Source organism: Quercus robur, chromosome 11, assembly GCF_932294415.1.
Source record: "Quercus robur chromosome 11, dhQueRobu3.1, whole genome shotgun sequence".
Classification (NCBI taxonomy): Eukaryota; Viridiplantae; Streptophyta; class Magnoliopsida; order Fagales; family Fagaceae; genus Quercus; species Quercus robur.
In genome coordinates this window covers 26,414,290-26,429,985 of record NC_065544.1, presented here as the reverse complement: position 1 = coordinate 26,429,985, position 15,696 = coordinate 26,414,290, and the positions used below count along the sequence as shown (strand labels likewise).

The 15,696-nt window shown below is 34.4% G+C and overlaps 1 protein-coding gene across 1 annotated transcript; it reads left to right on the top strand.

Moving 5' to 3' along the window:
* Nucleotides 1–11,403: 11,403 nt before the first annotated feature.
* On the top strand, nt 11,404–13,626 carry LOC126707262 (L-type lectin-domain containing receptor kinase IX.1-like). The gene has a single exon (XM_050406853.1). It carries the CDS (start codon nt 11,417–11,419, stop codon nt 13,430–13,432), a length of 2,016 nt encoding a protein of 671 aa, XP_050262810.1. The 5' UTR covers nt 11,404–11,416; the 3' UTR covers nt 13,433–13,626.
* The last annotated feature ends 2,070 nt before the right edge of the window (nt 13,627–15,696 follow it).

Genomic DNA, 15,696 nt, shown 5'->3' with positions numbered 1-15,696 from the left:
AGGTATTGTAAATTGCAATACTATATAGGATATTTTTTGGGAGGTCGGGGGGACATGACTCCCCCTACCTCCTACTGTGAAAGAAAGTGACTGAGAATAATATGATGTTTTTCTCCGAGTATGGTGGCTATTTCCCATTTGTTTTTATTTTAATATATATGTTCTATATTCTCTAAAAAAAATTATATGTTCTATATATTAAAAAAAAAAAATCAGCCCTTTTTTAATTTATAATTTTTATGATAAGAGGTAAAGAAAGAGGTTTGTTCATTTGGCAAGTTTCCACAGATTAGAGTATTATATTAGACAACATCAATACAGTTGAAAAATTAAGAAAGCTTTTATTGATCAATTGTGAAAAATGGAATCAAACAAGAGAATGGGAGATACAGATTTCTAATATGATTTAAACCCTTTATCTTTCATTCTTTTAAAGGAAAATGTTAGAGTTACAAACTATTTTACAAATGGATAATGTGATGAGTATTTATTGAAAAATAAAAAAGTGATGATAGCTAGTGATGTGCCTAACTGAAAACTAATAAGAATTTATCATATTAATTAACCGTTCGTAAATTTGTTGTAGAAAAGTTTGTGTCTGTAGCATTACTTTGATTGTTAGTGTTTTGGCCAACAACATCTTGAATGGCATCTTAAGTGGATGCATTTATCAGAGTTGTGATCAGTCATCTAAATTGATTAACATCATGGTTTCTTGGCAAAGAGTTTGGTGTTGTGGGTCTTGATTCCAATAGGCTCAATAACCCTTGGACTTTGAGTTGTTTAAAAACCTTGTCCAAAGGCATGTATAGCTCATCAAACTTCCTTCACGGCATAGGACTGCTATGTAGAGAGACGTGAGAATGAACCGTATTGGCTTTGAAGAACTGTTGTTGGGTGCCGTGATTTCTTCTTTTTCATTTAGGTTCTTAATTCTTATGCTAAAGCTGGGGCATTTCTTCAAATCTAGGTGAATCATGCAGAGTCTTTTAGAAGGCAGATATCATTGTCAGATTAACCAGGCTGCCTGGCAAAGCTATATGTTGGGTTTGATGATGAAGTTGAGGTTGGGCTTGTAGCATGGTCTTGGTGAAAGGGTGACTGTTTAAAGATGGACAGTGGGCTTACGGAGTAGGTTATGGACTTAACATTTTGTAGGTTAGTTAGGGTTAGACTGAGCTAGGAGAGAGAGGGAATGGAGTTAGATGTTGGGTTTGTAGAGTTTGGGCAAAGGTGTGGACTACTTGATTCTTGGGCTATTAATCCTCTAACTTAGGTTTGAATTTTGAATTTTTGATGGGGTATGTGCACCTATGTGAATTTTACAAAGCATAATCCTGCACCATTTTTTTTTTTTTAACTCTTTTGAATTCTTTGATTATAAGGGCATCTAGCATTGGACTTAGGCCTTCGGCCTATTTGGTTTTGGGTCTTAAGATATCTTTCAAGTTTCAAGTATGCGCATAAGAATTGAACTTAAGCCTTCACATTATTTGATTTTAGATTCTTATAACTAGTGTTCAAACATCTAGAAAGCACCGATGCGGCTCCAAGGTCACCGCACCGGAGTCCAACGCAGCTCAACACGGCGTCCAGCATCCGACTCACCAACTCTCCCTTTTTTTTTTTTTTTTGCATCGACTCGGCCAGGTTCACGCCGATTCAGGCCAAAACAGGCCGATTCCGATGGAAACAGGAACTAATACGGCCAAAACGGCCACTAAAACATGCCGATTCCAACTAAAATGGCCACCGAAATAGGCCTATATGGCCGATTTCGGCCAGAACAGCCGCCGAAATAGGCCGAAATGGGCAGTGGCTGCCATTCTTCAGCTTCATGTGGCCTTGTGAGAGGGAAAAAAAAAAAAGGGAGAAGGAAGAAGAAGATGAGAAGACACAAAAATAAAAAAATGGATGGAAGAAGAATAAAGGTATGTAACAAAAGAATATAAATTAAGTAGGTGGGAAAGTCAATTATTTAATGTGGGTGGGCTTGGGAATTGGAAAATGAGTAAAGGAACTTACTTGAAATGTGGTTTTTTGTTTACAATTACCAAAAGTATTGATTTTACTAAAAACAAATCATAAATAATTGTTTTTTAATAATAAAATTTGAATTTTTTTATATAAAAATATTAAATTTACTATATAAAAAAAATTTTAATAATTTTTAAATTGCCGAGTCCCGCTGCACCCGCATCCACCTTTTTCAAAAATTGCCGAATTCTGCACCCGCACCCGCACCCACACCCACACCCGAGTTCCAAAATGCATCCGTGCTTTATAGTCAAACATGCGGCAAGCGTTGGACTTGGGCCTTAAGCAAGCAAGGGTTAAACAAGAGCAAACAACGGCCTAACACAAGCAAATATGAATGCAATAATTAACGCGTTAAACTATCATAATGGAAGGATCTAAATGAGCCTTTATTGGAGGTGAAGGTTAGGCTAAACAATATTCCCGCTACTTAGGACATAACGTACCTCACAACCCAAATCATGTGCGATGGGCACCAGTTGGTCAAAATGGTACGGCTAGTCCTATCATATACACACTCAGACGACCAATGGTACGGATTTTCCTGCCGCTTGGATTGGAGGATGAGGGATTATAGGTCTATGTTGGCTACTTGAAGAAATTAAGTAATCACAATGAGAGCGAGAATGGAGTTCGAGCACATGGTGGAGTTGATGGAACAAAAAGGAAACCAAACGAGCCAAGTGAATTTCATTTCGTGCTTGACGAGAATTTGTTCAAGGACATTGTCTTGGCAATTGAAGAGAACAGCGAGGTCTATGCGGCGAGGATGGGATCGTTTATGCCATTTGCGAGCTCCAAGAAGAATGTGACTCTATAGGTTCATTGATCTTGAAGAAGAAGAAGTACATGGAATTAATTCAGGAAGTTAGGCCGGTTATCATCGGAGATCAATGCGCAGAAAAAGAATTTGCTTGCAGTGGGAGGAGGATCCGAAGGTCCAGACCCGAGGGAGATCGAATCATAATTGGAAGAGATAGTATCGTTGATGCAATATGGAATTCATGGTGTCGAAGATAGAAAAGCCTTGAGTTCAGTTGATTAGTGCCACAGAGGCATTTCGGAGTGGAAGCTTTAGCAAAGTTGTGCAAGAGATCACCGGGTTCTATGTGGTTCTAGGAGGGTGGAGAATGTGTGGAAGGCGATAAGGATTGACGAGGAGGTGCCAGATAGCATGACAACTTCAATGTTAGATGATGTGTTCTATGTTCTACAGAGTTGCTTGCAAAGGGCAATTTCCACCTCCAATATCAGCTCCGATCGCGATCCGTTGTTGTGGTGCTCTGTGGTGCTAGTAGTTTGTTGAGCCATGAACCTTTGCAGCACAAGACCAGAGAGCCACATGAGGTTCTTCACTTTATTAGGAACTGATAAGCTCCAGATAAGTTTCCAAACTCCCTGTTGCTGCTGCATCGGATTACCACGGGCAATGGGATTTGTAAAGCTTTCTTTTAATTTGCCATAAAATTATTCCCTGACTTGACTGAATAAAAACCTAATGATGTATAAGGCCAGATTAATTTTTCCTCCTTAATCGTATAGCATAGAGGGATACTGAGAATCAATTCCACTTCCTGAGGAATGTCATGCGTCTCAAAATAGAAAGCAGATCCAGCTGAAAAGCCAATGGATACCCATTCTGGCAGAAATGCTGTTAGATTAGTAGTGTGTGGAAGACTAGTATTCCCACCAAGAAATGGGCTGTCAGGGAAAGTCCATGATACACTCAAATTGTTTGTTTTAGAATCATAACTGATCCTTAACATCAATTCTAGATGCATTTTTCATATTTCGGCTCAAATCTGTGCTTACAGCTGACTTTATGGAGTTATGATGCCAAAAATCACCAGTGAGTTGCACGTGAGTGTGGTACTAGCCAAATGCCCTCCGAACGTTAAGTTAGAGAAAATTTCTACAACTCTAAAATGCCAGAGTTGGGAAAATTACGTATATTTTGATTTGTGAGAGTTTTGAGGTTTTATAGTAGTGTAGAGTCAACTTTAGTTTCTTGGTGGAGAAGGCATTTCCTCGTGGGGAATATTCTCATTAATACTCGCATTTTACGGGATCCTTTCCTTGTAAGGATTCCTCTAATCATAGTTAAGCGTAAAATGCAAGATATTTTCATACTAGAATTCTTGAAAACCACTCATGCCACGTCTGTGCCACGTGGCTCTTATCAAGTCGTCTCCCTCGGACCTGTTTACTTTGAGCAGTCCATCCGTCGCCTTGCTTCTTCGTCCAGGTCATGAGCCCGTCCACTAGTTCTTTGGTAGGTAGAGTGTTTAGGTCATCTCTTTTGGCACACTTCGTCACTATTATTTTTGTTGGCCTACTTAGGGATTTTATCCCTATCATTCACTATTAGTTTCATCCCATGTATTATTTATATAGGTGTAAAACTCAACAGCATCTAATTCTTTTCTATGTATAGTGAAATCACTACATTTGCTAATAAGTGCAAGGCATCCTCCTCCAGCATCATTTGGAAGATGAGAATCATTTGGTGCAAGGAAAAATGTAAGCCCATCTTGGCGTGGTGAATTAGTTGTTGATATTTTGAATGAAAAATGAGTAGTGAAGTCTGTGGATTTGACTGTAATCAGATCGAAAAGATGCATATCTTCAAAGTATGTAGCTCGGCCCGCTGCAGTATTGTCAGTGGAGTTACTTGTTAGTGCAAGAATTCCATTTTGGATGGAGGCAGTACCATTTAACTTTAACCTGCCATCTTGTGTTAAATCAGGGAACTTGAATGATAGAGCATGATTTAAAGGAAGATGGAATAGCAAGTAACAAACAAAGAGGCAGTGATAGAAAGAAAGAGTTCTAAGGTTGATGAGATCCATACTAGGTAGGAAATGCACTAGCAGTTTTGGTAGTATGAAAACAGAGGATAAATATGATACGCGAGACTATTTTTAAGTAGTTGCTAGCTTCATTTTATATAGGCAAAGTTATTGTCTGCGTCCTTTTTGACTTTTCAGCTTATGAATTGGTAAGGGCCAAGGAGACTGTCCAAACTCAATATGTTTCCTCAACTTTGAACTTGTCCGAGTTCAAGTTAGATGATGCACCGTTATGCTGGAAATTGATATTTGCATTAGGATAAAAGGCTTTGCATAGGGCCGGCCCAAGGCCTAGGCCTAAGCCCACAACAAAATAAAAATTCTCTATTAAAAAAATACCTCATTTTCTTTCGTAAAATGCCCAAAATTTTATAAAAATATAATATTTTTTAAATAATTGATAATTTTTTTTAAGAGTGATGCTAAAGATATCACAAATTTTACTATAGATTTAATTGACATATCACCAATCACATAAAAAAGTAATTCAAATACAAATAAATTAAGTTATTGAAATTCATCAATTACAGTCATTATTATATTATATTGTAAACATTTTGTAATATCTTTAGTCTTTTTTTTTTTTTTTTTCATTTCTAACAAGGCTTCCAAAATAGGAGATCAATAGAAATTTAAACCAATTAAAACCCTAAAATGTTTCAAAAAAGATGGTGCAAATGTGATAGATCATCAATTATGACTAATCTCCTCTAATAGTTTGAGACCTTAATTTTAATAAACTAATCTCCAACAAAGCCACACACCAAAAAATATCTATCTCTTTCTCTTAAAAAGAATATATAAAATTAAAATTTAGATTACAACTGTACTTAACTATGCATAGTCATATATCCAAGTTAAAGTTAGTTTCTTTTTTAAAAAAATAATATTTTTTTTAGTTCCTTTTGTTTAAATTTATGGTTCAACTATAATATTCAATCCTCTATATGAAATTAACCTTAGTTTAGTTAGTATTATTTATCAATTTATGTATTTACATCAAATTAGTTTTAATTTAATTAGTATTATATAATTTTATTTAATTAATGTGTGCATTTAAAAAGACCCCATATAAAATTTTCACCTTAGCCCCAAATTTTCTTGGGCCAGCCCTGGCTTTGCAGAATAGTATGTAGGAGAAGCATTATTCATTAGTTCCATTGTATGCATTACCGACATAGAAGCTGAGAGACCTAAAAGTAATTGAAAATAATTTTGAGTCAAAGCTTTGTCATAATTTTTAAGTAACGCCTACGTAGAGAAATGGAACAAATAATTATGTATCTTTAAGATATAGAGATATAGCTGTATATAGCTGGGTACCATGCTATAGACTTTTCCAAATGCTGAATTTGTCTAAATTTGTCATAGTGTGAGATGGTCAAACCTTAATTGAGACTGTATGAATACGCGTTTTTTAAACCACTCCTTGACCATTTTATGGCTATTTTTTTGGGGTCAGTGTATCTGTTTTGAATTGGTTTATTTTGATGAAGTAGCCAAGAAGAAAAAAAAACACTAATGAAAAATGAAAATGAGAGTTTTCAAAACGTTTAAATGTAAGAATGTGACTGTTCAACAACGGAGCAAGGCGAGAATGTAACTTTTGGATATTCAGGCAATTGACTATGAGTCTTTGATTCTACAAAGAAAAATTCGAATGCTGCAATAAGTGAATTTCTGCAATATTAATCTCCAAGAATATTATACAAGAGAAGGAAAAAGTAATAAATAAAATAAAATAAAATTTCATTAGAAGTTTATAGACAATGCTCTTTCAATTTTAAGGGCTGATTCTGTTGGCCTCATTGAACAGGAATAAAAACCTATAGAAGGGAGCTGGATGAGGAGGTGATTTTCTTTTATAATCGGAGTGGAAAATGTTATTAATGAGAGAGAGAGGCTGCGAATGTCAAGAATTTAATTAAAATGGACTGACATAGTTAATAATAATTTGGGGTAATTATTATTCTCCACTCCTTTGAGGTTTAGAGAAAGAACACTCCACCTCAAACTTGAAGGAAAAAAGAAGAAGAAAAAAACATTAATACTTTCCCTCCTTAACATTAGATTGACTATACTTTCTTATATTAATATTAAAAATATTGTTTACTAACTTGTCATTTGCTTAAAAACAGGTTAAAAAAATTATCCTCCATTTCAGAATTAAAATTTATTAGGATAAATTTTGAATTAAAGTGTATTTTATAATATTAAGTATGAATTTTGCTTATTATTATTTTTTTTCTTTTTTTTCAATTGGTTATGGAGAGATTTGTTGTTGCAAGTGTTTTGGGGCTTCATAAATTTTACATTTTTGTTCTAAACTAATCAGTTATTTTTTTTACTTTTTTTTTTTTTTATAGATTTTTTTTTTTTACTAATCGTGATTGAACTTGTGTAAAGAGATTCACATAGAAATTTCATATATTTCATTAGTAATGGTTGAAAAAAAAAAAAAAAACTAAAGGCCATGTCATTAATACGTGGCAATATCATAAACGTTTTAGAAATTGATGGATTCTTCAGCATCAATAAACAATTTTTTTCAAAATAAACAATTAATCGCGCCTCTCCTTTCTTTTCAAAATAATAATAATAATAATCAATGGGCCTCTTCTTCTCAGCCTTATTTCTTTATTTGGAAAATTATTGAATACTCTGAGAATACCATAAATACATATTCCCCCCTCTCACATGAATTGTGGACCTTACTATAAATTTAATTAATGGGACCCACATTTATGTGAAGGGAGTTATGCACTTATGGTATTCCGGGAATACTCAATAATTACCCTCTTTGTTTCCCTCTTACGGCTCTCCTTTTTCTCACTTCCCACATTTCTCAACCTTCATCTAGATTCAATCTAATGATTATACTCCATTGCCAACTTCACAGCTAATTGATTACTTCTTTTTATATTCTTGTTTTTATACAAACAAACACCTCATAAAATAAAATTGAAGGCTAGCATGTTGCTGGGAATGTGGCCTAACATTACATTCTGGATTTATATAGAAACAACAAAACTGCCAGTGATTTTTACAAATTGCTTGACAACTTTCGAATTTAAAACATTTGTAGACTGCTCTACAAATTGCACATTTAAAATATTTGCACAAAATTGTGAGTTCCAATTAGTTCAATTGGTAAATTATCTTGTTGTCGAATAAGAGACCTGATATTAAATTTCCGCTATACCAAAAATCAATTATTGTCTTAGTCTAATGATAAAGAGTCATCACTGACGCCATAGGTTGAAACCATTCTTCAAAAAAATTATTTGATTCTAAAAAAAAAAAACATTTGTACAAAATTAAAGGTCTTAAAAAAATAGTCATCTTTGACCCGTTACATGTGCCTTCTCAATCCACCTCACCAATTTTCTCTCTAGTGAATCAGTGATGCCATTTTTCTCTCTTTTGTATATGGGACAAAATGGGCTTCTGCCCTTTTGGGGCAAATTAATTAGCCTTTTGCCATTCTTCCCAAACTAAATAGAGATATACTCCTCTTTTGAAAATCGAGTTTTTCAAAATCGATTTAAGCCCTATAGTGACGTTTTCAAGGACCTATAGTGACGTTTATAAAGACCTATAGTGACGTTTTGTAACTTGATATCCATGAAATCGAGTTATAAGCAATTTTATTGCCTATAACTCAATTTCATGGATATCAAGTTATAAAACGTCACTATAGGTTCTTAAAATGTCACTATAAGTCCTTAAAAACGTCACTATAGGGCTCCAGAAATTTTTTTTTTTTTTAACTCGATTTTGAGAAACTTGATTTTCAAAAGAGGGGCATTTCCCTATTTGGTTTGAGAAAAAAGGCAAAAGGCTAATTAATTTGCCCAAAAAGGACAGAAGCCCATTTTGTCCTTTGTATATGAGAGCCCAAAAATTACAAACCAATCAATTAATTCTCTATTCTCTTCTGCTTTCTGGTCCCTTCCAAAGCAACACCGGCCCACCACCCAAATTGTGAGAAACATTCAAAAAGAAACAACCTTACCAATATAAAATTGTAATATGACTCATGAACCTCTCCAAAGGGTTTATGCTAGACCTAATTATAAGTGAGTTCGTGGCCTCCGCAACCGCTTGTGGCGGGTGTGTTGGCACCTACTTATAGGCAAGTTTTTTGCTTTTTAATTTTTATTTACAGTTTTTTAAAACTCACTTTTTCTTAATTTTTTCACATTTTCAAAGTACAAGTATATATTAAGTGTACCCTCAACTTCGATGATCTTCATTTGTTTGAAACCAGCAACAAATTTCTTCAACAGGGGAAATCGACCCCATCCCAATCTCAAATATATCTAGTAACCAAGTCAACGCCAATCAATAGGGTAGTGAACATAACACTAGGATCGGATCCCTACTCCATTTCACAATTGGCAACTCTTTAATCAAGATTTGAAGGAAATGATACGCAATTTTAAGATTTTTGTTTATCCTCACGCCTTCATGAACCAATCCTAGTCTCAGTTTGGTCCCATTTTCCTTTCCATCCCAAACCCATTCGATCCTCAACTAGGAAATTACTTCAGCCAACATATGTTTAGAATGCCTCTTTTTCGTAGGGTAAGCGTATAACCTCATTACGTCCCATCCAGAACAAGCCCATCTCCTTTTCTTGGTTTTTTTTTAATCATTTCCCATCAACCTTTTACAAACTACTCTCCCTCTCCACTGTTCAAGGGACAAAGTTTGGTTCGAAGTACATACTTTGATTTATCTTTTCCAACTCATTAGGTGAGGATTTATAAGATTATTTATGTATATTATTTAAATAAGTCATATGACTTGTTAAAAAATTTATATGACTAAAATTATATATGGATAGTTTATTTAGTTGCCACATAACAGATTGGAGTAAAATCACTCCAAACATGTTTACAGCCAAACTTTTTCCATAAGTAGATCTAGTTTGATTGCTAAGAAAACAATAAAATAGGACCAAAAAATAAATAAAATCAAAAAGCAATAAAATCTTAGATTTTTTATTAGGATAAAGTTTGGCAATAAACTTTGTTATAATCTAAGGCTACAATTCTACTCAATATCTTTTTAGTGAATGTGAATTTTGACAAATCCATAATTGGATTATATTTTCTTCTTATATCTTTTATTCTTGCAAAATTTCCAAAAGAAAAAAAAAATCAATAACTATACCATTAACCAAATATTTAAATTTTAAGTTTTATAGTCTAAAATTATGTATAAAAAATAAGTTTATGGATCTAATAGTAAATAACAACCAATTTATACGAAATTTGACATATGTTAAAAACATAAAGAACATGTAATTCAGCAATTAGATTTTCAAAATATATAAGCATGCTAATTTTTTTGTGGGAGTTGTAGTTTTAGACTATAATCCTTTTTGTTATTAGAAAACCAAAAATTAACTAAAGTGAACCCCATTCAATTATCTACAAGAAAAAATAAAGATAATTTACCACCTCTCTTCCTTAAGAATCTCTTTATTAATTTATTTGGAAAATCAATATAAGCATAAAGAATAGAATTCTAAAAAGTTGGCATTAAAAGGGGTGCTGAGTTTTTTGCACTCGTCCCAGACTGTTCTAACAAACCACCTAGAGTGCAAGTTCAGATTAGTTGGAAGAAGTCTTTGACTGGTTGGATGAAGCTTAATGCTGATGGTGCTGCTTTTGGTAACCCGATCCAAGTGGGAGGAGGAGGTGTGCTTCGGGACAGCAATGGTGATTGGGTGGTTGGCTTTATGAGGAAACTTGGGAGTATGTCCAGCATTTTGGCAGAGCTTTGGGCCCTCAAAGATGGCCTCTTACTTGCTCGGCAACTTGATATATATTCTCAATGTTAATATAGAGCTTAATGCTGATTTGCTTGTGCACTTACTTAATAATCCCTCCTCTCATAATCACATGTTAGAACCCCTTTTCAATGACTGCAGGAACCTAATCAAAACCTTCCCTAGTTGCATAGTGATTCACATATTTAGGGAAGCCAATGGATGTGCTGACAAGCTTGCTAACATGGGAGCAACCCAATCTGTTGATTTCCTTTTGTTGTATGAACTACCACCTGTGGTGGTTGATTTGCTAGCTTTTGACAAAGTTGAGCTCTTTTGTATAAGAATGGTTGTTGTTTAGTTTTATGTTATCAGCTTGGTTAACCAAAAAAAAAAAAATCTTCCATTAATTCTTAATTAATCCGTTTTCTCAATTAGCAAATAGTAACCAAAAGTTGACTTTCTTTGTAAAATGCAACCGTGTGTGCTATGTAAAATTAGCCATACACAAGTGGCACGAACGCTTCAAAGCCAGGAGAAGCACATAGAAGGTCCAAAGTCCAAACTTTACAGCCATCCCAGAAAGGCAGAAAAACCATCCATGTCATTTTTTTATTGATGCATATACATCCAACGCCAGTCAAACCACGCTAGCGCGCGATCAAGACCTAAACAACATTCTATTAGCTATATTATATTTGTGTCTCTAATGATATTTCATTCTAACCATCTGCCTTTTGCCCATTTTCTTATGGATTATGAATCCTCATATTCCCTTCTCTTCCTTTGTGTCTTCTTTTGTTGCTTCTCTTGCACCTTCTCTGTAAAATTTTCCTATCCTAACTTCTTGGATGACAACAACATTTCTACTTCTGGTACAGCCACTAGAGCACAAGTTGATTCAGTCTGGTCGATACGACTCAGCGATAACCAGATCGGCGGTGATGTGTTTAATGCCACAGGTCGAGCATACTATTCCCAACCCATTCAACTGTGGGATCCCATCACAAATGTAACAACAGATTTCTCAACTTCTTTTGAGTTCATAATGAGAGCTCGTCCTAACGATTCAAACTCAACCTCCGGTGGCATTGCATTCTTTATCACTTCAGAAGATTCCGTTGAAATTCCTGGCAATTCCGCTGCAGGTTGGTTGGGTCTCTTCAATGAGACAACTGACGGCAATTCATCAAATCAGATGGTAGCGGTGGAGTTCGATTCGTGGCAAGATACATGGGATCCTAATGACAACCATGTCGGTATCAACGTGAACTCCATTGTCTCCAAGGTAAATGAAACTTTTAAAGACTCTTTCACCTCTGGGGACATTATGGTGGCAACAGTCTCTTATGATTCAACCTCCGAGAATCTCAGTGTATTGTTGAAATACATAGATGTTCCTCTGATAGCTAACCAACACTTGAATCTTACTCATAATGTAAAGCTGAGAAATGTTCTACCAGAAAAAGTGATAGTGGGGTTCTCAGCATCAACTGGAAGGGCAATCCCAGTTCAAGCAATCAGAAGTTGGAATTTCAGTTCAACTTTGGATCTGGTTTTGACTCAAAATGGAGCAAAAGGGAATTCTAAGATGTGGTTAGTAGGATTGATAATAGGAGTGGTGCTTTTGGTTGCAGGGATCAGTTTTGGCTCTTATTGCATTTTGTGGAGAAACACTAAAAGAAAGCAGGTAGAAGGAGACGATGAAGATGAAGAAATGGGGATGATGGATGGGGCTGAAGATCTAATAGAAGGAACTGGACCAAAAAGGTTTGCCTACAAAGACTTAGTTGTGGCAACTAATAACTTTTCAGAGGAAGGGAAGCTTGGGCAAGGAGGTTTTGGAGGCGTCTACAAAGGTTTCTTGACAGAAATGAACGTTGAAATTGCGGTGAAGAAGATATCTAGCAGCTCTAACCAAGGAAAAAAGGAGTATATTTCTGAGGTTATGACTATAAGCCGTTTGAGACACCGGAATTTAGTACAACTTGTTGGTTGGAGTCATAAAAGGGAGAGTTTTGTATTAGCTTATGAGTACATGCCTAATGGAAGCCTAGATTCGCATTTGTTTCACAAAAAAACTCATCTCTCATGGCCAGTGAGGCGCAAAATTGTTCATGGGTTAGCCTCTGCATTGCTCTATCTCCACGAGGAATGGGAGCAATGTGTGGTACATAGAGATATCAAATCAAGCAATGTGATGTTAGATTCAAACTTCAATGCCAAACTTGGTGACTTTGGTCTAGCAAGGTTTGTAGACCACGAACTTGGCTCACAAACAACGGTTGTAGCTGGAACCATGGGCTACATGGCTCCTGAATACCTTATCACAAGCAAGGCTAATAAGGAATCAGATGTGTTTAGCTTTGGGGTGGTGGCATTAGAAATTGCTTGTGGGAGGAGAGTAGTGGAGCCAAAAGCAGAAGAATTAAAGATTAGTTTAGTCAATTGGGTGTGGGAACTATATGGAAAGGGAAGGCTTTTGGAAGCCGTGGATGAGACGCTAAATGGGGATTATGACATTGACAAGATGACATGTTTAATGACTACTGGGCTATGGTGTGCTCATCCAGATCACACTTTAAGACCTTCTATAAGGCAAGCAATTAAGGTTCTTAATTTTGAAGCACCATTGCCTAGCCTTTCATCACAAATGCCTGTGCCTATGTATTCTTACGCCCCTGCAAGAATAACCATTGCCAACCAAGTCTCTCTCACTTTGACAAGCGAGGAAAGGAGCACAACTGCTACACCCTCAATAAATTAGTGAAGTTTCAACATGTCGTACCTAGCAATTTCTTCCAATTTTCCTCTGTAAAGTGTGTACATGGAAGAGTAATTATGATTAATATCACCCTTTGCTTTGAGTTGAAATAGAATTTCTCAGACTCTTTTACCAGACAAGTGGAAGAGCCAAAAATACCATGAGAGCCTTCCTATATATGTTCCTTTCGAATTTTTTTTTTTCATACATTGTAATTATTCTTTCTAATTTTTTTTAGACTACTCTAAAAGATTGCATCTTCCATGTGGAAATGGTTTATTCATCATTAATATATATTTTTTTAATCAAATAGCGTACATAATATTGTGTTATTTAAAATTATAAATAACGTGATACAGACTCACATTCAAATTTGTAATTTTTAAACTAAATTTTTAAATGGATCAATTTGAATATAGAGGATCCTATTCCAATTAATTGATGGAAAATTCATCTAGTTATTTCAACTTAGCAATTCTAACGAAGCCTTTATATGAGATAGTTTGAGGATGTTAGGTCGATTGTATACAATTAATGTCTCATGACTTGTAGGATCTATGGTTGTATGGTGTTCAGCAATTATGAGACATTGGTTGCGTGGGAAATGGTTTATTCATCGATAATATATTATTCTCACTAGCAATAACAACTCTCCTACTATCAGTTCATGTCATTCTAATATATAAGATCCAGATAATACTTGGAAACTATTCCTCACCTAAAGTTATCATGTCTTATTCATACACTTTTCATCATTGGTTAATTAGGTGATTACTAAATCTTAATCCCTCCACACAAATAGCCTCTTTTCAGAGAATGTATTCCAAATACCAGGTGTATTACACCTCCCTCTCACATAAGGTTGGTGTAATTTATCTTTAACTATAGTATAATATTGATATGTTGTTCTTATTATTTGAAATTTTTTTTAATGGTATGATAGTTGGGAAAGAGGAGATTTGAATCTTGAAATTTTTTTATTGAAAACACCATGAGGTGACAATCAGTTGGGATATACCGATTGACAATCAGTTAAATTACCGATTGTCTCAAAAACTTAAACTATTAGAATATAATTAATTTAATTATTTAACTACACAATTCTAACAATTACAACACAAACAAAGTTGTAGTTTTAAATTTAATAGCATGGTAACCCGAAAAAGCTATCTGCCAAGAAACCAAAGTGAATGTAAAAGATAATATAGCCTGAATTCTAACTTAATTCAAAATTTGAATTTATTCTTAAATTGTGCGAAAGGGTTTCGCGGATCAATTATAATCAAATGAATCAAAGTTAACAAGCTTGACCGATCTACTTGGAATTGGTCATTATATATATAGGACAGATTATTAAAATTCTTTTTAGTTGGTCAATAAGAAAGAAAGTTCAAATTTCAATTGGTAAATGAAGTGGACTAAAAAATAACCGAGATTTAAAAAAAAAAAATTTAAAACACACCTAGGTATTTGCCATAAAATAAATTGATTTTCATATAAACCATATCAAAACAAAGAAAGAAAAACTACTTTATCAACAACAACAACAACAAAAAGAAGAAGAAGAAAGACTAAAAGTAAAGGTTGGCACAATACTAAGGAAAAAGTTTGGCTACAAACTAATTTTTAGTCGATGCTTAAAACTCCCACTAACTAAAATTAGAATGATTACATATTTTGAAAATCTATTTTTACACGCTCTTTATATATGTTTTTAACACAAATGTCAAATTTTGTGTCAATTAAATATTATTTACTATTCGATTCATAAACTTATTATGCATAATTTTAGACTCCAAAATATGTAGCAATTTTTTTTTTTTTTTAGTGAGAGGTAGCCATAATTTGTAATTTTTATTGTGCATATAAGATGTTTGAGCCGGTCAAACCTCAATGAGAATGTCAGATTTGGTGTTTACAATTAAGTATTTAGATCTGGTAAAGTAAACCACAGGATCAAATCAGCATGATCTATTGCAAGCCTGAAAAATATTTTTCAAACGGTGGAAATTAAATCATATACTACCAAGGGAAAGCTCTGTTTATTGTCTCCACATAAAATAGTTGCTAAACGAAAAACTGCGATGCATGCTGTGACGTTAAGCAAATCATTATCTCAACATATAGAAAACCAGCTATGAATTTATGTGGTTGAACATAAATTGATCAAGTTGTGTGTGTATATATGTTATGGATGAGGTATTATACATTTTGCATCTTTTGTAGATTTTTTTTTTTTTTTTTTTTTTTTTTTGAAGATGTGTTTA

What these genes read in the sequence shown, in the direction of transcription:
- LOC126707262 (XM_050406853.1), top strand. Translation starts at nt 11,417, where the DNA reads ATGGATTATGAATCCTCATATTCCCTTCTCTTCCTTTGTGTCTTCTTT.